Source organism: Lactuca saligna, chromosome 7 (assembly GCF_052625555.1).
Source record: "Lactuca saligna cultivar CGN05327 chromosome 7, ASM5262555v1, whole genome shotgun sequence".
Taxonomy (NCBI): Eukaryota; Viridiplantae; Streptophyta; class Magnoliopsida; order Asterales; family Asteraceae; genus Lactuca; species Lactuca saligna.
This window is the reverse complement of record NC_136423.1, coordinates 133452951-133478544: the sequence shown is the minus strand read 5'-3', so window position 1 is coordinate 133478544 and position 25594 is coordinate 133452951. Positions and strand designations below refer to the sequence as shown.

General features: G+C 35.6%; 1 protein-coding gene across 1 annotated transcript; it reads left to right on the top strand.

Annotated features, from left to right (window-relative positions):
- Window positions 1–21630: 21630 nt before the first annotated feature.
- On the top strand, window positions 21631–24058 carry LOC145007248 (uncharacterized). The gene is made up of 3 exons (XM_078966219.1): window positions 21631–22033; window positions 22475–22877; window positions 22978–24058. Exons 1-3 carry the CDS (start codon window positions 21631–21633, stop codon window positions 24056–24058), a joined length of 1887 nt encoding a protein of 628 aa, XP_078822345.1.
- Window positions 24059–25594: the final 1536 nt, after the last annotated feature.

Below are 25594 nucleotides of genomic sequence, written 5' to 3'. Positions count from 1 at the left end.
AGACTAGGGGAGGGCCACAACGTTCATATGATTGAAATATTCATAGGACGATTTGGGTCGGGCGTGATGCAAGACTATGATTTGGCCGTATCATTTACATGGGTTGAAATGTGCATGTCGTCGTCCATTGTTAGGTGCTTTGTTATCCCTTGCTTAGACTTAAGGGTTGTTGGATTCGTGTTGACGTATAGGCTTAGATAGCCTTCTACTGTCATATTTTTAGTTGAAGTTTGTTTGTGCAACCGGAGGTGAGGTTGTTAGCTTTAGTAGTCGCCCGGGGATTCTATATTCTAGTTTATTATTATGATGACATGGGGACTAGAAGATTTTGGTTAGATCAAATTCTTGAGTTTTTGGTCATCAAGATTGATGTATAAGTTAGTGTAGTATTAGTGGTTGGGGATCATGTTAGTTTCACCTCAGTTTATGATCGTTGGATTTTCAGAATTAGTAGTTGGTCATGGATTATATATTACAGTTATCAAGGAGGTAATGAGAAAATGGGGAGGTCCTGATAGGATCAAATTTGTGAGCTTTTGGTTAGCATGGTTGTTGTAAGGTTGTGGCTTTGTCTGTCTGGAAGTCAGACTTGATAGTATAACTTTCAATTTATGGATGAAGTGTAGGTTGCCATTTCTTGATTGGATTGGTGCAGAAAAATAATATCAAGAAGATAATTGTGTATGAACATGAAGAACAAAACATGAGATTAAACTAATAATGGATAGATATAGAGAGATATCAAATGTTACATGAACAACTCTCATGACTAGGGAGAATCCCTAGAAAAAACACATACTCTCTCTCTCTCTCTAAAGTGTACATTGTAAACTCATACAAAATGACCACTCACTTACACTTTATATATTAGTGGAGGGAATATGCTTTCATAGAAGGGAATATTATAACCTAATAAATCACTCATTGTTGTAGAGCATTTTCATGCTCCAACAATCTCCCACTAAATCCTTGGGAATGATGAGGGTAAAGCAGTGATAAAAGGCAAAACATCCGACGAGCAGGTTTTGGTGGTAAAGTATCTTAGAAAATTTGAAGCTATCGTGATCTCAAATTCTCCAAATGGAATCTATAGCATCAAAGAAAAGATAGAGGAACAAAACTCTGAATAAAAATATGAAATCCCAATCTTTGAAACTAATCAGTCTCCAAAACCGGTCTTGTTCAAAGCCTCCCCCTCGATTGTTGAACCGAAGAGCTCAATATCGGATCACACAATGTCGTCAGCATTCTGAACTCAAGTCGTAATTCACCAAATAATATCAGAAGAATAACCTAATAAAAATGTGAAGCATCCCAAAGTAAAGTCTGAATGATGGATAATGTGAATCCAAAGAAGGGTCTAGAAATTCCAAAAATTTGATTGGAAGATCAAAACTCAGTGTCACGTCGCATCGCCAAAATAATCTTTGTCTTCAAAGTATCGCAAATCTAAACTTGAGCAATCATAAAATCAGATCCAAATGCTAACACAAATGAGATATCTAAAAGATTCACGTAACAAATCAAAGTAAAGAATATCAAATAAATCTGAATCCGGAACTAAAGTCTTGCCCAAGATTTCCATCGAGGATTTGTCAACTCATAAAGTGAAAATAAGACTTCAATCAGCATAATTACTACCATAATTTATTGGTCCTAAAATTGTCCATGCCTTCCTGTTGGCTCGAGGTTGGAATGAAATAATTTATTGGTACTGAAAATTGTCCATTAGACAGTTGATAAATTAAATATAATAAGAAAAAGAATGTTAGCAGCCCTAAATCGTCAGAAGAGTTATGCGGATAAAATGCAACAACAAATGAACTTTGAAGATACTTATCAGATTTGGAAATGTGGAAAGTTGAGTCCATGACTCATTACACCATTCAAAGTGCTTCAAAGAATTGGGAACCAAGCATACAAGCTAGAGTTACCAACTAAACTGGAGGGTATTCATAATACGTTTCATGTTTGTTAATTAAGAAAGTTCTTTGGAGAAGAACCCAATATGTTTCCACTTTCAAAATTAAGAGTCAATAAGAGAAAAAGATAAATTGAAGAACCATAAGAGATTGCTGATCGTAAAATGAAGAAGTTGCATTGAAAAATGATCGACCTAGTGCTTATGTGATTGAAACATACATCAGGGACAAACCTTACATGGGAAACATAAAGTAACATGAGGAGTTGCTGTCCACATCTATTTTTTGATATATGATTCTTTGACAGAATCATCTAAAGTGGGAGGTAATTATAACCCTCATTTTTTTCTCCAGGCATATACGTTGGTCGATAATGTAAATTTTATCATGAATAAATGAATAAGAATTATTCAAACATGATATGTGATTATATAAAGGTTAGTTTTATATATATATATATATATATATATATATATATATATATATATATATATATATGTTATGCACATGAAGTTTGGAAAAATTTTATGGGTATATAGTATTTGAATAAAAGCTTATTTTAAAACATAACGATTTGTGTTAAATAAAGATTAATGTATGAAAGTCCTAGTAATCGTGATTTTAAACCCAAGAGTATAAGGAATGCCAAAATCTGACGTCATATGAAGAAATTATGATTTTTCAAAGATTCGTTTTACTGTTCATTTCACCGGTATTTAGTATAAAGTATGAAAAAAAATAGATTACTTGATAACAATGTAATGTAAACAAAAGCTGAAGATGACATAAATACGAAACCGTAGATATAAAGTGCATAAAGAGCAGAACTCTTATGAAGAAGTTATGAATTTCGCAAGAGCTTTCACAGTGTAATATTTATAAAAGGGATAATGACTTGAAAGGGTAACGAACTTTCGACTTTTGTCACATTTAGTCACTAAACTTTTTTTCGTTATCTATTTGCCATTGAACTATTGAAATTGTTCACATTTGAACAGTTTCAATAGTTTAGTGGCAAATAGATAACGAAAAAAAGTTTAGTCACTAAATGCGAACAAAATCGAAAGTTCGTTTCCCTCTAAAAAGTTCAGTGACTAAATGTGAACAAACTTCCTATTCCTATCGTATTATGTTTTAGCAAAATTATTTATTTTTGTTTAATTGTAGTAACATTTGTTGATGAAGAAATCTATGAAATAAAAAAACAAAATGTAACATCCGAATTTCCAGGTATCATAATTTAAGTATTTTTCTTTTGAGTTAAGAAGAGAGACTCGACGAGTTGACGCCTCAACTCGTTGAGTAAGGTCGCGACTGATGACTCAGATAAATGAATGGACTCGACAAGTCGGTGAGGCGACTTGACAAGTCGGTGAGGCGACTTGACGAGTCCACGCTGTTGGCAGAAACCCTAAATCTTTGGGCCCGAGCCATATTTAAAGGCACTTATGGCCTTCAATTGCGACTGCCTTTCTCATAAGTGAGAACCCTAGCGAGCTTGAGTGTGTAGAGTGAGAGGAAGAGCTATCTTGAGCTTTTTGGTGTGATAGATCTGGACCCTTCTAGGTCTAGAGAGCCGAGAATATGAAGCTTTAGTAGAGTAAACCTTGGGGTTCGAAGTTAGGAAGAATAACCTTAACCAACAATGTGATGAAATAAAATGATGAGAGATAGGTGATGATAGAAAGGTGATGATAATTAGGTAAATAGATGATGATGAATATGTGATACAGGATGAAAGGAGATACCATAACCTTAACCAGCAATGTGGCGATGTAGTAATCCACTAGAGTATAGATGGCGACCACGGACTATTCTAGACAACCTAATGGAAACACCAGGAGACCTATAACCTGTAGGTGATGAATTACGATTTCAGACGATGTTGTAACTACGTATTCATGCGATGATAGTCTAACCCCTTACTATGAATTACGAGTTCAGACGATGTTGTAACTACATATTCATGGGATGTCACAAATTTCGCATGCCAAAGTAATGGTCATAATTCACATCAGTGAGAATGGTTCATTTTTTTGTAAAACCAAAATCAGATTGGAAATTTTGATTTTTTATTTTGGAAAATGTCAACCATTGGTTTTTTATTCCGGTTTCGGTTTTTTGTTTTTTTTTAAATATATTTCCAGGTTTTTTTTTCCATAAATTTCTTCATCAACAAATGTTGCTACAATTTAACAAAAATAAATAATTTGGTAAAACATAATACAAGAGGAAGTTTGTTCACATTTAGTTATTGAACTTTTTAGAGGGAAACGAACTTTCGATTTTGTTCATATATAGTCACTAAACTTTTTTTCGTTATCTATTTGCCATTGAACTATTGAAACTGTTCATATTTTACCCCTATGACCGGCAATAGCCGGTCATAAGGGTAAAATGTGAACAGTTTCAATAGTTCAATGCCAAATAGATAACGAAAAAAAGTTTAGTGACTAAATGTGACAAAAATCGAAAGTTCGTTACCCTTTCAAGTCATTATCCCTTTATAAAATATAAAGAAAAAAATAGAATGTGGATTAGTTGTTAAGATCTAAAGAAAAGTTGTAGTACACAGAAAGACAAATTAGTGGATATAAAGAATGTCGAAAATAGAACTTGTATATGAACGTTACGATTTTTCGAAGAATGCGAGAAATTCCCTATGAAGGGTGGCATGATACCACAGGAAATTGACATGTGGCACCACAAGTAATTGGCATGTGGCAGTTGTTGGAGACATCAGTCCCACTTGCCTCTGTGATAATGTGACACTACTAGAAAGCGACACATATGTGTGCTTTTTGGGAATTTTTTCTACAAATAAGCTCGATTTTTCTCACTTTTCTTCACACGTTTTTCTCTCAACCTTTTTTTCCGCACCTGATATCTAGCTTTATGAGTTTCCAAAGTATTCATATCAAGGTGTTGCAGCGACAAAAGGGCCAAAAGAACAAGAATTCAACGTCAAAGTATTGTCTGTGACATTCCGGTTCTTCTTACTACGCTTATTATGTGTAACTTCTTTTTATGTTCATTGACGTTATTATAAACCTATAAATAAGATTTATCAATAATTCTGGTTATAATGCTAATTGATCTACTTACGGGAGTGATATATAAGCAAGATCTTAGTCGGGTGTTTCAAGTGGATTTTCCAAAAATTATATTTATACGCTAAATGGATCCTATCTCCAACAGTGGCGAATCCAGAATTCAAACTCATGTGTGTCCAAATTGAATGACGTATCAAAATAAACGACTTATAAAATTTTGGTGATCAGGTCGGGTTGTCAATAATCATCATAATCCAACTACAATATAACAATGATCAAACAAAATTTAATATATTCTAGTAAATGTCTTACAAGCACATACTCAGCTAACACCATATAAAAACTAAATCAGTAAAAGAAAAATTACATTTGCAACTATTTTAAACTTTTTATTCCAACTATTTTACTCTAAACTAAATAATTAAATTCTAAAATCACATAACATCACATTTGTTGATTGATCAAAAGTTTTAAAATTTTGTTTGGATATATGTCTATTTAATTACAAAAAGTGTTACAATACATTTTAGTTTCTAGACTTTGACCCCTACGTAATAGGCTATAGCAACAATTGGTTTATTTTACCTGGAAGACATTAAGGCCTCGTTTTTTTTCTAAAAATACTTTTTGACCACTTATCACTCTCAGCGGGTAAATATTTCTTAAAAAGCTTGTTTGTTTTTTGAAAGACAAAATACCCTTGAAAGACATTTTGACCACTTTCCCAAAAGACCTAAAAATAACACTTCGGATGAATAGACATCATCTAATCCACGCTTTTTCAAAGACGATCCATCCTCTCTGCATCGTTGCTATCATTACTATCGACGCATCGCTGCTAATTCGGTCAACGTTCCTCTCCGGCTGTCACTCATCGTCGACTTTGCTTTGCTACCGCTTCCGTCACTCACACCACCACCTCCTTCGTTGCACTCCACCTTCTGTCTGTATGTTTTCTCCCTTCTCTTTTAATCATCGTTTTTTCAAATCATTCTATAGTTTTGTTTTTCTTCTTTGTCGATCAACCTTCCTTGTTGTCCATGTCCTAGATTTTATGTTTTGAATATGGGTATTAACAGGTTTTACATATTGATTTCACTTTCTCTTTCGTTTACAGCTTTCACCCCAAAACTGAATTGCTATACATTATTGTACTTATGTGTTTTATGTAATTATGAACATAGGATTAACAGTATCTTCAAAATTCAAAATCCGATTGCTCTTTGGCATTAATAGATTTTACATATTCCTTTGACTCTACATTATGAAATCATACAAATCCTTGTTGCATGTCATGTTGAGTGTTCTTTAGTCATTGTTGTTCACTTGTTTATTCCCGTTAAGTCTCTTTTTTAGTAGCTTTAAAAAAAATTGTGTTTATCTAACATAGCAATGCAATAAATGTATGCTTCTTAGTAGCTTTCTTTTAAGATCTACATATTCTTTGTGGTATGAATTTTGAATTCGTAGCTTTTTTTTCTTATGAAGAATAATGTTTTCTATAGGTGGTGTCCATTTTGGCAAATAATCTTTTTGATTCTTTCCTAAAAACTGTCTATTTTGCTATTACAAGTTACCATTTTAACTCATTGCCTAATTTGACCAACTACCCATTTTTCCACCTCTAATCGTCTTCTTCTTCTCCCACTTATCATTTCTCAGTCTTCTTCTTCTCCCACTTATCATTTCTCATAAACAACGTGAATAACTAATTTTATAGTTATCTAGAGACCTTAGACCTTAGTATCTAGAAATTGTTACATCTACAGATTTCATATGTTAGAATGTGTTTCATAACTTTTATGTTTCATATTAGTAAATTTACTAGTGTTTGAAATAGTAAACATTCATGAAAATAGATTTTAAATTTAAGATAATGCACAATTAATTATGCATTTTTTTAATAATGTGCATGAATATCAATTTTTGAAGTTATTGTATGTAGCTTGTCTAAATGGGAGACAAACTATAATGGTCGAACGAGAAACTAAAATGTTTATTAGATATGTGCATCGAAGAGGTCAACATAATTGGTAGAAAAGGAGGTAGCATGAATAAAGAGTCATGGGTTACATTAGGGAAAGTTCTAAAAGAAAAGTTTGACATGGATACTACACAAAAACAATTTAAAAATGCTTTTGATAATCTAAAAGCTAAATACGTAGTGTGGAAAACAAATTCATTTGCCTTAGTGAATACAAAATGGGAAGAATTCAAGAAGGTGTATCTTTATAATTTAATTTTTTTTTAGTTTATGTCTGATTTTAGTAATGATGTCAAAATACTTATAATTATTATTAATCTTGGTTTAGGGTCATCCAAGGTCAGGATCATTGAGGACACACCCATTGCCTTATCCCAACATTTGTGCATCTTTGTTTGATGGAAGTAGTGCCAATGGTAGCATTAAACGGACCTTTACTCAAACGAAACCCGCATATACATCATCTTCTTCTCATCGTGTCCAAAGACTTCTGATCAATGACAACCCTTTTAATGTCCTAGAAGATGATGATGGCGCTTCGAATAAAACTAGTGATCAGGCTTCTATTGATCGAGCGCATGGGGCTTCTACTGATAGGCTCAGTAAAAGGGCTAAGCGATTGATGCTTCTACTGATAGACCCGATAAAAGGGCTAAAACCACTGATGCTTCTACTGATAGGCCTGATAAAAAGGCTAAAACTACTGATGCTTCTAAAACCTTTGTTAGTCTTGATGACTTGAGTCTTGATATGCAAAAAGCTCTTCAAAAATTTGGTGAATAACAACAAAGGGTCAACAGTGGAAGAATGTTATGAGAGGTTGAAGCTAGTTGGATTGGACCCAATGGATCCTATATTTTTGGCATCATTTCACCTTTTTGGAATGTCCATGAATATGAGAGAGGCATGGATGACATTGATACTGATACCTGAGGACTTTAAAAGGTGGATAAATATGACTGGCACGACATTAGGGATGTTTAAGTAGTCTTTTTGCTTATGTTTTTTCTTTCATTTTCAACAATTATGTATTTCTTGAACTTATGTTTGATATTATGTTTTTTGCTATCATTTGAATAATTTTGTACTTATTTGACACAAATATTGCTAGTATTGGATTTATATGCTTATTTGAAACAAAATGTGTGTTTTCAATATGATACAAATGCTTATCTTTTTTTTCTTTAGCATATTGTGATTTAACAAGTGTTGATGGTTTAACAGGTTCACAATGGATTACAATAAAAATTTACGCCTCTTAATTGTTATGTATATGTGTCTTTGCTTTTTGGAGAAGAGATTTGGAAAGAATGCGAGATAATACCTCAAAATGTCAGGGAGTCAATTCACATTAGAGTTATTACAAGGAACTAATAACCAATGCATTGATCTTTTACGTATGTCACGTGATTCTTGTGTTTAGTTTTACACACATTTTAGAGTAAGGTTGGTTAACGGATAGTAAACATATATCGGTTGAAGGGAAGATAGCGATGTTCTTGATGATGATTGGTCACAATCAGTGTTGTCTAATCTTCAAAAGTAGATTGCAACACTCAAAACAAATGATTCATAAGTTTTTTTATGAAGTATTGGATAAAATGATGGTGTTCGCAAAGGAAATAATAGTACCAACTTCCTTTGGTCCAAATCCAAACATTATGGGACATAATAGGAGGTTATGAAGTATTTTTAAAGGAGCGGTTGGTGCACTTGATGGAACTTTGGTACATGCTATTGTACCTCTCGACAAACAACATTTGTATAGAGGAAGGGGAAAAGGCGATTTTTATCAAAATATATTGGCAATATGCGACTTCAACATGATTTTTACATTTGTTGTTGTTGGTTGGGAAGGGATAGCACAACTCAGCACTACCAGCACAAACAAAAATGGGATCGGTGTCTACAATTCCAATCGTAGTGATGACCAGGGGTGTGAATGAATGGATGCCTACAAGGATACCCCAAACTACAAACACAAGAACAAGAAACAAAATTCCTGGAACGGGAAAAAGGGCATTTCGACTCAAGGAACTACCAAAAGACAACAATTTGTAGCAGCCCATACCCCCACTAACCCTACTACCTCAACACGGAGAAAACCATATGTTGGAAACCTTCCAATGCAACAAGTGCAACTTCCATCATAATGGAGTCTGTTGGAAGTTGCATTGCGATAGTTGCAACAAAAAGGGGCACACCGCCCGCTACTGTAGGACCCTGACCCAATACATCACTCCAACCCCTAATGCTGGAGCGAGTCCAGTAGGCCACGCATGCGGTGAAACGGGACATTTCAAGAGAAATTGTCCAACATAGAGGAATAACAGAGGAGCGGAAGGAGTTTAACAACATGACATGATGAAACAACAAGGAACCCTACTGGAATTTTCAGTAAGTTTCCAGACAATGAAAATTAAGCATCAAATTTTCACAAAATGTTTTTGACAATTAAAATCATAATCATAAATTGTTCCCTCATATAAACAAGTCATACCATTAAAAAAAACTAAAGATCCTAGTAGGTGAGCTATAAACGCAAGGTCATATATAATTAAGATTCTATAGACTTAGAGTGCATGATTTTGCCATAATTCATGTTTATTGTGTGGTTGTGGACTTAAGTCAGGGCCACCTAGTCGACTCTCTTTTCAATCTTAATTATATACGACTAGATTACACCAAAATATTATAGAGAGACCTAGTAGGAAACATACTACAAGATTTCATTATTATTTATCCAAGTATTCGTACTACTAGAATGCCCTAAATCCGATATAAAATAATCGTCATAGTAATAAAAAGGATGAAACTGGTAAGTGTTATGAATATTTACATATAACACCCTATCATTCTAAATAACCATCCCTTCCAAATAAATTTAACATGTATTACAATAAGAAGTCCAACGTCGTCATTTGACATGGGCTGGCTTGATCCTCACCATACAAATTTCATGCGTTGCGAAGAGATCCTTCACCTTACCCGACCGATTAACGAAACTTTTTCAATCTATAAAAATGAACCTCTGAATCACCTCTTCCATCTAGACTCATAAGTACCTATGTGAAAGGTATCATGCTCTTTCCTAGCCCACAGTAGAATTTGAAAACAAGAAGCAAAAGAGACCTCAAAGTAATCTCAGGATTTTATAACCTCCTCAAGATGTTCCCGAAGTCCTTTCGAGAAGACCACCCATGTATCAAGATGAGACTAGAATCGAATCGACACTCGGAGCCATTCCCACAGCCAAACCCCCCATACCACTTAGCACCAGCACAAAAAAAAACATATATTTTTTGATGAATAGAATGACCTAATAAGTAAGCAAACTATTAGCCCAAGCCTCTAACCTCATAGAGAACCCAACCGACTCACAAAGAGGAAAGGCTAATTGTCTAGAGGACCACTAACTACTAAGAGTCAAATAAACCCATCCTTAGTGATCAATATCCCATATCCCGGATCAAAGACTTATTCGACCAACTTTGAGAAACAAGCAAGGGTCGACATCCCACTAGCTCAGAATCATGTAGTAAGAAACTCCTAAGACAACCTAAGAATTGTAAGGCAAACTACACCACACGCAACCTTAACTTTTGTGAAAATAGTCTTCGACTTAAGGTTTAGAGACACTACTTTTGGAGCGTCGGGTAACAATCCTCATTAGCCACAACCATCCATTCACCTCACCATATAAGAATCAAATGCAAACCACCCCCTGTGTTGTGCTGAGATGACCAACAAACGGCTAGCAAAAGGGCAAGTACCCTATGACACTGTCACCGGCCCCGAAATCACCGGAGAGAAAATTGAAGAGATCACCCAAATTCGAGCATGACTAGGGGTATCTAGAAATTGAAAAATAGATATGCAAGTAAGTGACAGAAGCCCTTGGAATTTCAAGTCGGTGATCACGTATTGTTAAAGTTATCTCCTTGAAAAAGGATGATACATTTGGGAAAGCATGAGAAATTGAACACGAGATACATCGGGCCCTAGAAATCCTAGCTGGTATGGGTCCGATGGCTTATAGACTCTAGCTACCTCTTGAACTCAGCAATGTACACCCTGTCATTCATGTAGAAATACCTACCGGACAAAAATCTCGTTGTCCCGCTCGATTTGATTGAGGAAGATGAACACCATCACTACATCAAGGAAACCCCAATAATAATGGACAGAGAATTGAAGCGATCAAAGCAAAGTCACATTCCCACCGTGACGGTCCGATGGAGTGCCAAGCGAGGGCAAGAGTTCACCTGGGAACGCGAATACCAAATGATGTAAAAAGTACCTCTATATCTTTTCTAGTTCTTAAGGGATACTCTAGAACGAATTTTTGAGACAAATTTTCCTTTAACGGGGGGATGATGTCACAACTACGAATTTAGGGTTTAAGATGCGAAGCTTGTTCACAACAAATACCTCCATGTAACCATGTTGGATCTTATTAATAAAATGCAAACTACAATATTATTTGAATTCATACGTGCATGCATTGTAATTCAAGTTGAAATAGCCTCATGTAAGCCCAAAAACTTGATCCAATAGCTAAGTCCAATCCATTTTGGGTTTTGGTCCAAGAACTCTCGGCCTAACACCTTATTGGGCCGAAAACCGTTTTCCTTGGGCCATATTGGACCAAAAACTTTTTCTTTGGGCCTTATTGGTCTGAAATCCTTTCTTTGGGCCTAATTGGGCCGAACACTTTTCCTTTGGGCCTTATTGGGGGTGATAACCCTTTTATTGGGTCCAATTAAACCCAAAAAGCCCATTCATACTCCAAAACAAAATGCTTCTATCTTGGGTTTAAATGGGCCAAAAACCATTTCTTTTGGGCCTTCCTTTGGACCGAAAACCTTATAGTGTTAGATTAGGCTTGAATAAAACCAAAAAAAAAAAAAAAAAAAAAAAAAAAAAAAAAAAAAAAAAAAAAAAGAATGAAAGAAAAAGAAATGATGAAATAGTGTGTCACCTCATTGTTATTCAACAAACAACAAGGTATTAACCACAATATTTCCAGGGAGGCATCCCATCAAACCTCAAGGAAGTCAAACCCTCCTTCTCCCCACTCCCCTCTCTTATTCTCGGCCAACACCACAACATACACACAAACAAATTTCACTCACTTTCCTCTCAAGTTTCCTTCAATTTCTCTCAAAATTCATGTGTGCGTGTGTGCCAATTGCAAGGATTCTTCTTCAAAGAATCTTAAACTTGGTAAGAACTTCATGTAAGCCCTTGTAATTCCAAACATTTTTATGATACGAACTTCTTGTTTACTACCTTTTGTTATGTGTTAAGTTCCTAGAAACCCTTGAAATTTTCGAGAATATGTTCAAGTGGTGCAAGGCTAGGACCAAAATCTCTTCACTCTCCTCTCTTCTACCACTCGAAATCTTCAAGGTGAGCTTCATACCCCACTATTTTCGTGTTTTTCATACTTTTTTCGGTTTGTGTGTGTGTGTGGGGGGGGGGAGGTACAAGTCAAATCTCGTTTAATCATTGGATAATTGCATGTACCTAAGTGTTATGTGTTTAACCTTTGGGTAATAGCACACATCTTAGTTGTGTGTTGAACATAGAACTAGAACTTGTGCAAAAAGGTTTTTATCTTATGTTTCTTCATAAAAATCGTGGGTAATGTGTTATTTAACATATATATATATATATATATATATATATATATATATATATATATATATATATATATTGCATGAAAACTTATGGTTATATGTTGTACACTAAAAAATAGCTAAAATATGAGTGTTGGGCTCAAGCATGTTAACTCTTGGAACATATACATTTTTAAACACTTATACTTACACAAATATTGGAATATAATAAACTTCAAGGTTTCTTTATGAATTTTTGTGAAATTAGAGTCACATCAAAATAGTATATTTTGTGTTACAAAAATAGTAAACTAAATTTTGGTGTGTTAAACAAACTACCGAACTTGATTATTTTACTAAAAATACTTTTTACTAGTAAAATACTTGTAATATGTTGTCACCATTTTAACGGTTTAAAAACTTAGTGCATTATGCTATTTACACAACATATATTAAAATTAGACAGGTTCATTAATGATTATTTATAAAAAGTGTTATAAATAATTTAACCAAAACGGTATACAAAACAGAAGTTTACGACGAGTAGAGTCAAAGTACAAGTTATAAGTTGTATGTCATAAAGATGTAAAACGCGTGTCATAAAACTTCAGTCATCAATTTACACTAGTAATGTTGTTTTCATTATTCAACGAGTAGAGTCAAAGTTCGCGTAAAGTAGTTAATGCTCTTATGAGACGTTTTCTTCGTCGTACCTACTAGTGTGCACCGTAATTCCTATACGAGATTAACAACCCACACCTCAATTGTTCGCTAAAGTTAGACCGGCGTGTCTAGGATGATAAAGGTCCCTCTGGCTCCGACTCTTGAAGAACGTCGTGTTCACACATATCAGTCATATTAGCATGGTTATAAGAACTCACATAGGGATTAACATATTATTTCGGCTTACAGGAAGCTTACACTTCGTTAGTGTTTCTAAAAGATGTAACTACATACTATTGTTCAGTAAAACTCTCATACATTATTGGTCTTAGGGTTTTAAGACTACGGTTTTTTATACATCACAAAAGATTCGATTTTCTGGGAACACACTCTTTACAATTACAAACAAAAGAAAACAAAGGACATGCTTGCATATATTTACAGTTTTGGAACAAGATTTACAAACCATTTTCATAGAAAATATCGCATTTTCTGAAAGTACTACGAGAACTATTTTAAACAAGTAGAAAACCATTTTATACAACAACGATTATGAATTCACCAACTTTTTAGTTGACGCTTTTCAAAATGACTTGTATTCTCAGGGAAGCAGTAACAGGTAATCAGCTTTGCTATGAGATCAAGTAGTGCAACCTTATGAAATTTTACTTTTTGTCACTTTTATGTAACTAGTGAATAAGTACAAAATGTAAACTATGTAAGTGTGTATTTTCAATGCATGTCGCTTGGAATGCTATGTTTCATTTATATTCACTTGTGATGATACTATACAATGACGTCATCCGCCCACAGACGTTTCCGTCGTCTTGGTTCGAGGCTGTGAAAGATGAGTTCAACAACAACGCCGGTGACACAAAAAAAAGTGTTTTTTGTTTATTTAAGGTTTCATCTTTTTTCTTCTCGTTAGAGATTAGCTTCTCAATTTTCTTATATTTTACGAATTTCGAATTATTATAAATAGATTATGACATTTATAGAAAGATTTTATTTTTGTTAAATACCCTCTAACCTTCCTATTTTAAATCATAAAAAAATATCACGCTTATAGAAATTTTCTCTTTAAAAAAACCCAAAGATTGTTATAAATATTCTCCTTCTTTTGCATTGCTAGTTGCAACAGGTTTGGAGTTCATGATACGACTTGTGTCCATCTCAGATCTATCGTATAATCTATAAAAAAAATTACCAAATCAAGGGGTGTCCTTGGACACCCTTTGAAACAATGTAGCTTCACCTCTGACCTCCAATATGATTTTACATGTCCATTCCTTATTTGATAGAATTCGGTATTCATTGGAATTAATGAGAAATCTGAGACATTGTTATTATAGTCTCGAATAATATAAACAAAAACTGGATTTAGTAATAATTGTATTAAGGTTATATAAAAGGAAAAGCGAAATTGTTAAACGATGAGTTAACCTACCCACAAATCATCCACCTTTAACAAAGATGAGTATATAGTTACATATAGATACAAATTATTTAAGTGCTTTAATGTTATACGTGTTTATTATATGTACTTATTATACGTTTGTTGGATATAGTAATATGACAAGATTATGCTTAATTAAATCATTTGTTGTTGAAATAATCTTTTATGTAGTTAAGTTATATTGGGTAGTGAAGGGTTGTGAAAGATGAAATAGTTATGTGTGGCCTTGAAAAAAAAATGTACTATTGTAGCACTAGGACTAGTCATTTATCAGAGTATATATGACGACTACTGACTATTCTACATAGTCTTGTGGAATACAGGTAAATTTGCAACCTGTAGGTGTTAATGAATTGTACTTTCATTCGGGTACTCTATCCCCCATGGTTACCTTATCGACTATATTGCTAAGAAATCTCTGAACCAATATTGTATACTCGTTGCTTACACTGATCCATAAGGATATGTCCATTGAGATCATCATTTAAGATCATTGTGAGAATAAAGGGAATGAGTAATCGGGTTAATTATTGGTGTGAAATATATATTTAAAAAGATTTAATTATTTTATTATGAGTTGAAAACTCAATGTACTCACCAACGTTCCAAGTTTGACCCACTCAGTTTGTTTGTATCACAAGCGGTACAAAGGCATTGGGATACCGATTTTATCTGCTGATTGATTTAAGGAAATCATGGCTGATAGTATAATAAACTGTTGTACAGCCTGTATTAACTCGTTTATGCTTATGTTATTATCGATTATAACATCCAATGGTTTTTAATTCTAACGAAATAAAACATTTCATTAGAAATGTTTTTGTACTGATTTCATCTTAAAAGAAAAATGTTTTGGGACAATCACGCACAAAAGTATTCTTTTTAAAGAATACTTTTTTTTTTTAGATAAGCATAAGGAAAAAAGTTTTATTTGTCGGTGAAAATTGGAAAATTGGAGATCTCACAATTGTTATGACACAAACTGATAGAGCATTAAGGTCTTCAATACATCATCATCTATCTTTAGAAAGAAGAGTCTTATGGAATCTGGATAAACTTCCAACACTAATGTCATTTCTTTACAAACCATAACATTCTTCCATTTTGTGCAAGGTAATTAGTTCTCTTCCAAATCACCTCCCACAAAATAAAACAATTTCTAAGACACTCCAAAGGCTAATGACCATTAACGGGGCTTTTAAAATTTGACATATAATAAATTCCAATAACCCCAAAACCGATTTAAAGAGAGTAGTACGACTGCCTGTACATAAAGTTTCAACTTTTTAGTTTAAAATTTTGGTCGTAAACTTGTCAATGACCACTGTCCACCATCTATTCAAGACATATTGTTACCAACAGAGACCTCAATGTACACGAAAGGAAATTTTAAGTGAGATCATTCAATAATATATCAACTTCTCCGGATTCATTAAAGGATTCCTTGCACACCCGTTAACTTGATTTTTGAAAATTATTTTTGAGATTGGATACGAGATAAAAATATCATAAGATTCTAACAATGCTTCTACAATTTTTGCTACACCAATGTTCATGAAACATAACATCAACCAAATAGAAAAATGGGAAATTACCATCCGATTATCACCCACTTTAACTCCCTAAAAAATAACTTGTTGAAATCGTGTATCTTAAGGTCACATGAAAAAACCTTCAATTACAAGTTTAAATAAACGAAAAACAATAATCTGTTTGACATAGCCCCTTTTTATTTTGATTTTGAAAGTTGGACAATCGTTCAACATTATATATGTAATACAAGACTTATGAAATCCCAAAAAAAGAGTCACACCCATTATCGAAATCTACTTTGAATTATATGAGCTTTTTTCTATTATCCCTACGCCAAACACTAATCTTATTACGAATCAAAGGTTTTAGGTTCGTTTAAAATTTGACAGTAATCTTTTGTTTAGGTAACCAATAACGCTTATCGGCTGCTAATTTTTCACAAACTTTGGGTCTTGGGCTTTTGGAATGAAAGCTATTAAGGACAGGTTACACTAAGAAGGAATGGAGCTCGAACTATGAACATACACCACCAAATTTAGTACACCCTCCTTAATAATTCCCCCAAAAGCCTTTGGCAAAAGGCAAAAGTAAAGACGTTAGGGTTTGATGATTTTTCATTGCTATAATCCGACATAATTTTCTCAATTTCCTAAGATGTAAACGGTGCTTATGTAAAAGAAAGTTAGGTGGATGATTTTTTTGGTGTAAAGTTGGTCTCTATAGAAGGATGATTCATATAAAATAGTCTAAATAAGTTTTCAAACTAAGTTGTTCCGACTTAGTCGATGTATGACTAAAATGATGTTTAATTATGCATATAACTGGCAATACTGAATGGTGAAAATAATCATTTTTCCCTTCCGTTTAGAAGAATAATATATCCCAAAAAAACCATCAATTTTGGTTCATTAAAACAACCATGTTTCTTTATCACTTAAACATATGTTTCTTTATCACTTAAACATACATCATAAACATAGGAATTATCAGTATAGCGTTATTAGTTTCATAAAATGTAAACAAATCTTTCATGAACGCAATGAGGCAGCATCAAGAATATTGATTCTTTAAAAGGGTTAACTTTATAATGTTCACCATGATAATGTCACCAAGCCATAGCGAAGCCTAAAAACCTCATACATCATTACTTTAACATGAATATCCTACCGTTACAAATCATTAATTAACAACCATGATAACGAAGTTCAACAAGGGAAACCAATACACATATTTCATTTAAAGCTAATCATCAATAACATATCTTTCGAATAGCACACCATTTGAAGATGGGTAAACCTTAAATTGATTATTTCTAAAGATTACCACACCTTTTCCACTTGCAACCATTTTAAGCCCTGATCATCTCCTGCCACTCCATCATTTTCTTCCATCTTCGAGCTCAATTAGTGCTTCCACATCAAGCATTGTCAATCAAAAGAAACTTAAATCAACCATATTAAAATACCCATCTTAATAGGAACATGCTAGATTAGAACTTATTATATCTTGAAATTTCCAATTCAAATCCCAATTTATAGGAACAAACTCACAAATTATCGACAAGATGGAAGTACGCCGAAGGTGAAGCAGCTTGTGTGGTTTTTCATTCATGATGGAGGAGTGAAGTTGGATAGTGTTGGACGTCGGCGACGCATGTGTAGGACAGAGGTGCGAGGAGTGGCGTAGATATGGGATATGGAGAAGGGAGGAGCTTTGTCGGAAGTCGGGCAAGGAGTAGAAGAAGGCATCTAGGGCAACGAGAGGAAAAGGGGAGTGTTACCAAGGTGTAGGTTGGCTGCTTGCAGTGGCTCTGCTTGGGTACGATGAGGAGGACTGATAGGTTGAAGGAGGAAACTGTATGTTTTATCATGGCATAAATGTCAGATTCCTTAAATGACTCGATCTATCTCTTTATTCTTTAGGACCGAGTCAGTCATGTATATGATATTTTATCAGACAATGTGGAATATTTGGCGAGCAAGAAATGAATTTTTTTTCAAGAAAGTGGTGATCCCTCCAACCAAAATCGCTGATATAATAATCACTCAAAGTTTTGAATGGTATAAACACATGGGTAGAAATGGAATAAATTGGGTAAATTGGAGTAGTTATTCTTTGTAATTTTTTTCTCAATTTCCATGTTTTCGCATTTTATGTTTATGTACAACTTAGCATCTTGCTTTGTTTGCTTTTGATCATTTATATACATATTTGTCTTTTCAAAAAAATTAATAAAGAAAAAAACAATAATAATAAAAGTCAATCGGGTCATAAGCAATAAAAACATATGAAAAACATGTTAACCGGACCCGGTCATTAAAGTATCAAACAACCCCCAGGTAATATTCACGTTGAACTCTAATTGGCTCAATAAGCCACCCTCATCATCCATATAATATCTCGAATGGCTCTTAGATTATTTGGTATGGGCAACTTGAAGTGGTGTTATAATAAGAAACAACAAGATGAGGGGGTGGTGTTCATGGTGTTATAACACCATGTTAAGAGGAGAGAGATAGAGAGAGATAATTTGGCAGCCAATAGGTGATCACGTTTCTTCTTGTCATGGAGGCAACAAGAAGCACCACAACAAGATGCAACAAGAATGGGAGGGGGGGTGGTGTTTGGTGTTTTTGATATTGTAACGGCGTTATGGGCTGCCAACTCAGCCACAACAAAAAGCAACACGACCCACACCGTATGCTCTTATATTTTGCCCAGGTCGTGGTGTAACAGCCCGGAATCTCTAGGTATTTATTTTGGACTTATTTATGGAATTGTGAGTGGACTCGGTGAGTTGGAGCCCTGGCTCGCCGAGTAGGACCGCGGATTTGGGTGCGGGTTCGCGTCCGGACTCGACGAGTCCAAGAGTGGACTCGGTGAGTCCACGCTGTGTGATGAAACCCTAATTTTCGGGGTTTGAGGCATATTTAAAGGGCCTTATGGCCGTCATTTGTGCTCACCCAACCCTTAGAGAGAAACCCTTGAGTGCTTGAACATTTTGAGAGAGTAAGGAAGCATTCTTGACCTTGTGTGTGTCATTTAGCAAAGAAGGAGAAGATTCTAGGCAAGAGGAAGCAAAGGAGATTGCTATTTCGTCGATTTGAAGCTTAGATCATCAATCTAGAGGTATGATTTCGGTTTATATTCTGTTTTGTGAAGTATTATGGGATCTAGGGTTTCTTATGGACATTTATGGGATGATTTGATGCCCAATGGTTCCCTCCTTGTGTTGAGGTTTTGGATCTGGATCCATAGAGGTCCAGAGAGCCTCACTCATCAAGCTTTATGTATAGCAATGGAGTTTATGACCTTGTGTTGTAGTATTTGAGTCAAAAACATCATATATGGTTATATAGAGATTGTATGTGCATCAAGATTGTAACTTTACATGCTAAATAAGCTTGGAAGGACTGGATCTATGGGTTAATGGACTGGATCTGACCTTATGAGCAAGTTTGAGTCATTGCATGGCACGGACTCGCCGAGTCCGAAGAACATACTCAGCGAGTCGTATGAATGTCGTCCGACCACACAATGAGTGGTCTTCCAGAGTTGGGGAGGGTTGACTCAGTGAGTCATGGGGAAATCAGAGTGGACAGGTGGACTGAGTCAAGCTGGACTCGACGAGTTGAGTCGTGGTGGTCCCACAACTCATGCCAGGTGGAACTCGTCGAGTTAGAGAGAATGATCGACGTGTCAAGGGAGGATTTCAGGGAAATCAGTGTATACGCTCAGACTCGCTGAGTCGCCCTAATGCACTCGCCGAGTCCGGTCAAAGTTGACTGTTGACCGTTGACCTATGTTGACTTGTTAAAATGTAGTCAACCTTAGTAGGGAAAGTGTTAATTAGAGATGTATTGTGATTTAGGAGGACTTTAACTTCGGGGATCGAGCACTAGTGATTTCATGAATTCACGACTTACCGAGACGCGAGGTGAGTCTTCTCACTATACTTTACCTTGACTAGGTAACCAGAGTTATGTGATAGAGTATTTGTATGCTATGTATGTGATGTGTTGTACTACATTATTTCTATGTGATTTATGTTGTGCATGTTTACAGAGTTAGAACCTGAGGGTTCACAGAGTTTGGGTGCACCGACCCATAGAGTTATAGCCTCGAGTGGCTAATATGTGTTTTATGTGGTATTTTGGGGAGCTCACTAAGATTTGTGCTTACAGTGTTTGATGTTATTGTTTCAGGTACTAGTGATGATCGCGGGAAGGCGCCGGCTTGATCCGTACACACACTTGGAGTTTATACATTTGGGATCTTGGGATTTTGTATTTACTTGAATTGGATAATTAACTATGGATGTTTTATGAATATTAAATGAATTATGTTTTATGAAAATTTGAAAATTTTGTTTTGAAATTTACGGTGTTACACGTGGCTGGACAAAAAAATCAGCAAGAGAGTAACTATACTCCCTGTATCACACTAAACTCTAACACTAGTATGAGTGGATGGCTAAGAAAAAAATCTATCCTAATTGGTGAAGCTCACAGTCTTGACCATACGGGTACACTCCATGCCCTGTGAATAATATCGAAAGAAACCAAATATCTAGCGGGTTTAAGAATTGCTATTGACTTTAAGTTCTCCAAAAGTTCAAATGAATTCTTGGAAGATGAAAGTCGATGGAAAGATTGGTCCAAACGGTTAGGGAGAGCTGATCAACATGATGTTCGATATGAAAGAATTGATTGGCTGAAGATTCTTGGGGTTCCCTTGGAATTTGGGGATGAGATAATTTCTCACTTATTGCCAACAGGTTCGATTAGGTTATAAACTCATTTGATTCAATCTCAATTAGAAGGGACTATTCCATGGGTAAGGTTGGGATCCTAATAGCAAGAAGAACATGGATTAATGAAGAAGTTATAATTGAAGTCAGTAACACAAAATACAGAGTAGGTGTGGTGGAATACACTGATGATTGGTCACCATTCAAACCCGCTCCCTTTGATAAAGTAGAGGAATTTAAAGATAAGGAAGAAGATTATGAAGGGATTTAAGAAACATCGACAGATGGAGAATGAAATGAATCGGAAGAAGGCGAATTCCGACCTGATCAAACTCAGGTGTTAATGGCAATGGAAGCAACTACAGAAGCCCAGATCCCGACAAACCGAAGCTGCCTCCGGTAAGTGGCATTCACGCTTATGAACCGTCGAGCGTAACTATTGATCTTATAGTTAATGTCGTTGCCCCTCCCAAAGTATTGGAGTCGATTGAAATCCCCGATGCCACAACCCTTGCATCACAGTTAACTCAAGCTCCCTTCGTTTCCTTTATGGACCCTAATTCATCTTTTTGGCGTAAGAAAAATCCTATCCTTGGGCCAATTGAAAATTTCGTCCCCCTTGGTGTTTTGGGCCATTCCCAACAAATAATGGCACTCCTATATTCTCGTTTACTTCTTAGCAGGAAAAAAAATGAATGCACATTTGATTGTGATTCAAATGGTGGTAGTCCTAAACCTAATAAACGTGAGTGGGATAATGTGCGCTTATGCACAAATCAAGCCCCTTCATTCCATTTTAATTTAGGCCACACACAAACAAACGATGATACCACTATTGGGTCTCGGTTAAATCTAGACAATCCCACATCAACTAGCATTGACTTAAACTTGAGCATGAAGTCAACCAATTTGAAATCAATGGATATACTTGAAACTAGTACATCAGACTCCCACTTAAGCGAAATCGAGAAAACAGTAGAGATTGGGGATGCAATCAGATTCCAACTTGATCCGAGCAATGGAATCCTTGCAGAAACTCTTGGAGTTACCGGTGAGCAACAACGTATCGAATGAATTGCTTGTCCTTGAATGTAAGAGGCATTGGGGTGGATGTAAAAGGAAACTACGGAATTTCCACAAATCTAATTTCATAGGTCTTTAAGAAACACAATTGTCTCATCATGAAAACTTAGACATAGCTAATTGTTGGGGAGATCAATATTATGATTACGAAGGTGTTGACTCAGACGAGAGATCTGGAGGTTTAGTCTCAATATGGAACATTAACTGTTTTCATAAAAAAAAGAAGTAATAAAATCTAATCAGTTTATCATTATCGTTGGAACTTCGATTGGCATCAATGGAGATACGATTCTTGCTAATATTTATGGGCCACATAACATTGGTGATCAAAAAATCTTATCTAGGAATCTGAACTCTATTAAAAGATTAAAACCAGGCAACTAGATTTTATTTGGTGACTTCAACGCAGTTAGGAGGAGAGATGAAAGATTCAACTCTATATTTTGCCCGGCGAGTGCATCCGCCTTCAACAAATTCTTTCTAGATGCGGAGCTTAGAGACTTTAGCATGGGTGGCGAGAAATTCACATTTATGGCTAGAGTAGGTGCAAAACTCAATAAATTAGACGGGTACCTCGTGTGTGCAAACTTTCTTAATGTCTTTCCATCAATTGTGGCCACTACACATACCCGTGAATTGTCAAATCACAGCTCGATAACCTTGATATCCCAAGACACTGACTTTGGGCCACCTCCATTTAAATTATTCAACTCGTGGATTCTGAAGGTTGGATTTGATAATACAATTCATATGGCGTTGGAAAGTTTTGTAGGGTATGGTAGTCCAGACTCATATTTGGCTGCTAAACTCAGGTATCTAAAAGGGGAGATAAAAAAAATGGAAGAAGCAATCAAATAATATAGAAAATCAAGAAATACTACGAGTCAAAGATGATGTTGCACAAATCGAAAGGTTGGCGGAATCTAGCCAGCTAACTGAGACAGAGCTCGTGACACGCAGTCAAGGACTACAAAGAATCCTAGAATTAGAAAAAATAGCGATACTAGACCTGAAACAGAAATCTCGAGTCAAATGGGCTGTGGAGGGAGATGAAAACACTAAGTTCTTTCACGGCTATATAAATGGAAAAACTAGAAGGAACAAGATCAATGGGCTGATGGTAAACGACAGATGGACTACTTCTGTGGTTGAAATCAAGGGTGCAGCTCTACGATTCTTCAAAAATAAATTCACCAAGACTCATGTTTCAAGGCCCAAGTTCACTAGCTCGTTCCTAAAATCAATCTCCATGATGGATGTAAACAAGTTAGAAGCACCATTTACTCTTGAAGAAGTGAAAGCTGTTGTATGGGCGTGTGGTGGTGAGAAAGCACCTGGACCTGATGGATTCACGTTTAAATTCATCAAAACGTATTGGGATGCTCTGAAGTGCGATGTAATGAACTTTTTTTTTCACTTCGACAAATTTGGAACCATTTCCAGGGGGTGCAATTCGTCATTCATATCACTTGTACCCAAGGTAAAGGAACCTTCCTATCTATCCAACATTCATCGTATCAGCCTCATTTGTTGTATGTACAAAATTATCTCGAAGATCTTAGCTACACGCCTCAAAAAGGTCACATGCAAGGTCATTGGTGAAGTCCAGTCTGCATATGTTGAAGGTAGGAACATTCTTGATGGTCCGTTGGTGATCAATGAGTTACACTCATGGGCTAAGAGAGTGAAAAAGAAAATTCTGCTTTTCAAGGTGGACTTTGAAAAAGCTTTTGACTATATAAACTGGGTTTATCTTGATTCTATTCTCGAACAAATGGGGTTTAGGAATAAATTGAGGATTTGGATTCGTGGATGCTTACATTCTTCTCGCGCCTCAGTTATCATCAATGGTTCTCCGACTGATGAGTTTGAGATCTCAAAAGGTGTTCGCCAAGGTGATCCTCTTTCCGTGTTCCTCTTCATCATAGCAATGGAAGGACTCAACGCGGCTTTGATGGAGGCTAGACATAAAGGGACCTTTAACAGTGTTTAATTACCCATTAATGGGCCCATTCTCATTCATATGTTTTACGATGACGATGCATTGTTTGTGCGTGAGTGGTCTAGATCCAATCTCAAAAACATGGCTCGGATCTTAAGGTATTTTCACACTGCGTCTGGATTAAAGGTAAATTTTCACTAATCAAGAGTATTTGGAATAGGTGCATTAGCAAATCAAACCTTGAATTGCGCCAACATCTTTGACTGTGAAGTGGGTTCCTTTCCCTTTACGTATCTTGGGGTACCTATGGGTGCAAATATGAATCTTATAAAAAATTGGAAACTGATTATTGATAAATTTTTAGCCAAACTGCCCTCCTGGAAATCTAAGACTTTGTCATTTGGTGGGAGATTGACATTGATCACTTCGATGCTAGGAAATTTACCCACTTATTTCTTTTCCTTATTCATGGCACCCATCGCTGTCACAAAGACATTGGAACAAATACGAAGAAAGTTTTTGTGGGGGGATACAAAAGACAAAAAGAAGATCCACTAAGTCTCATGGGATAAATTCATTACTTCAAAATTAGAGGGTGGGTTAGGTGTGGGGTCAATCAGGGTATTAAACATCGGCCTAATTGTTAACTGGTGGTGGCGTTTGAAAGTAGATGGAGACGTACTATGGGGCAGGGTCTTAGAAAGCATCCATAATCTATATGATAAACCTCATAATTATATGGCTAACAGAAAGATTAGTAGGGTATGGAACAACATTGTGGCGACAAAAAAGGACCTACAAAACAAGGAGTTGAAATCGATGACATATTCAAACTAAAGGTTAAATATGGTGTTAATACATTATTCTGGATAGACAAATGGATTGGTTCGACGGCGTTAAAAATCAAATATCCTTCACTCTATGCTCTTGATTCTAGGAAAAAGTGGATTGTGGTTGACAGATTTTTTGAAGGTTTTTTCCAGGTCATTGGCTGTCAGGTCCTCACGAAGCAGGTCTAACTTCAAAGGTCAATAACCTTCGGAATGAGCTATCTTCAGTACAACTAGTTAATGGAGCTGACACGTGGGAGTCCTCCTTGGATAAAGATGGAGCTTTCAAAATATGTGATATAAGGTGGAAAGTTGGTGGTCAATATGGAATAACTCAGAATATTCCCACAATCAAATGGAGCAAGGAAGTCCCAATCAAGGTTAACTGTTTCTTATGGCGAGCAATTCAATAGAGGATTGCTTCCATGTCGGGCCTGAGAGCTAGAGGTATTGAGACTCAAGCTACTATGTGTGGTGCATGCATAAATGAAGAAGAAGATGTCGATCATATTTTGGTAAGGTTTCCGTTTGCAAAAAGTGTGAGGGATGAAATCTTCAATTAGTGCGGTATACAGAATTGGTCATTCAATAGCATTGGTGAACTACTCATATTTGCTGCAAATTGAGGGAGGAACCCTAAAATGAAAGGTAGGTTCCATACCACTTGCTATGGTCTAGTTTGGAATCTATGGAAATATCGTAACGATCGGATGTTCAATCAGGTGTTTATTAGTCCTTTGTATGGTGTAGAGCAAAT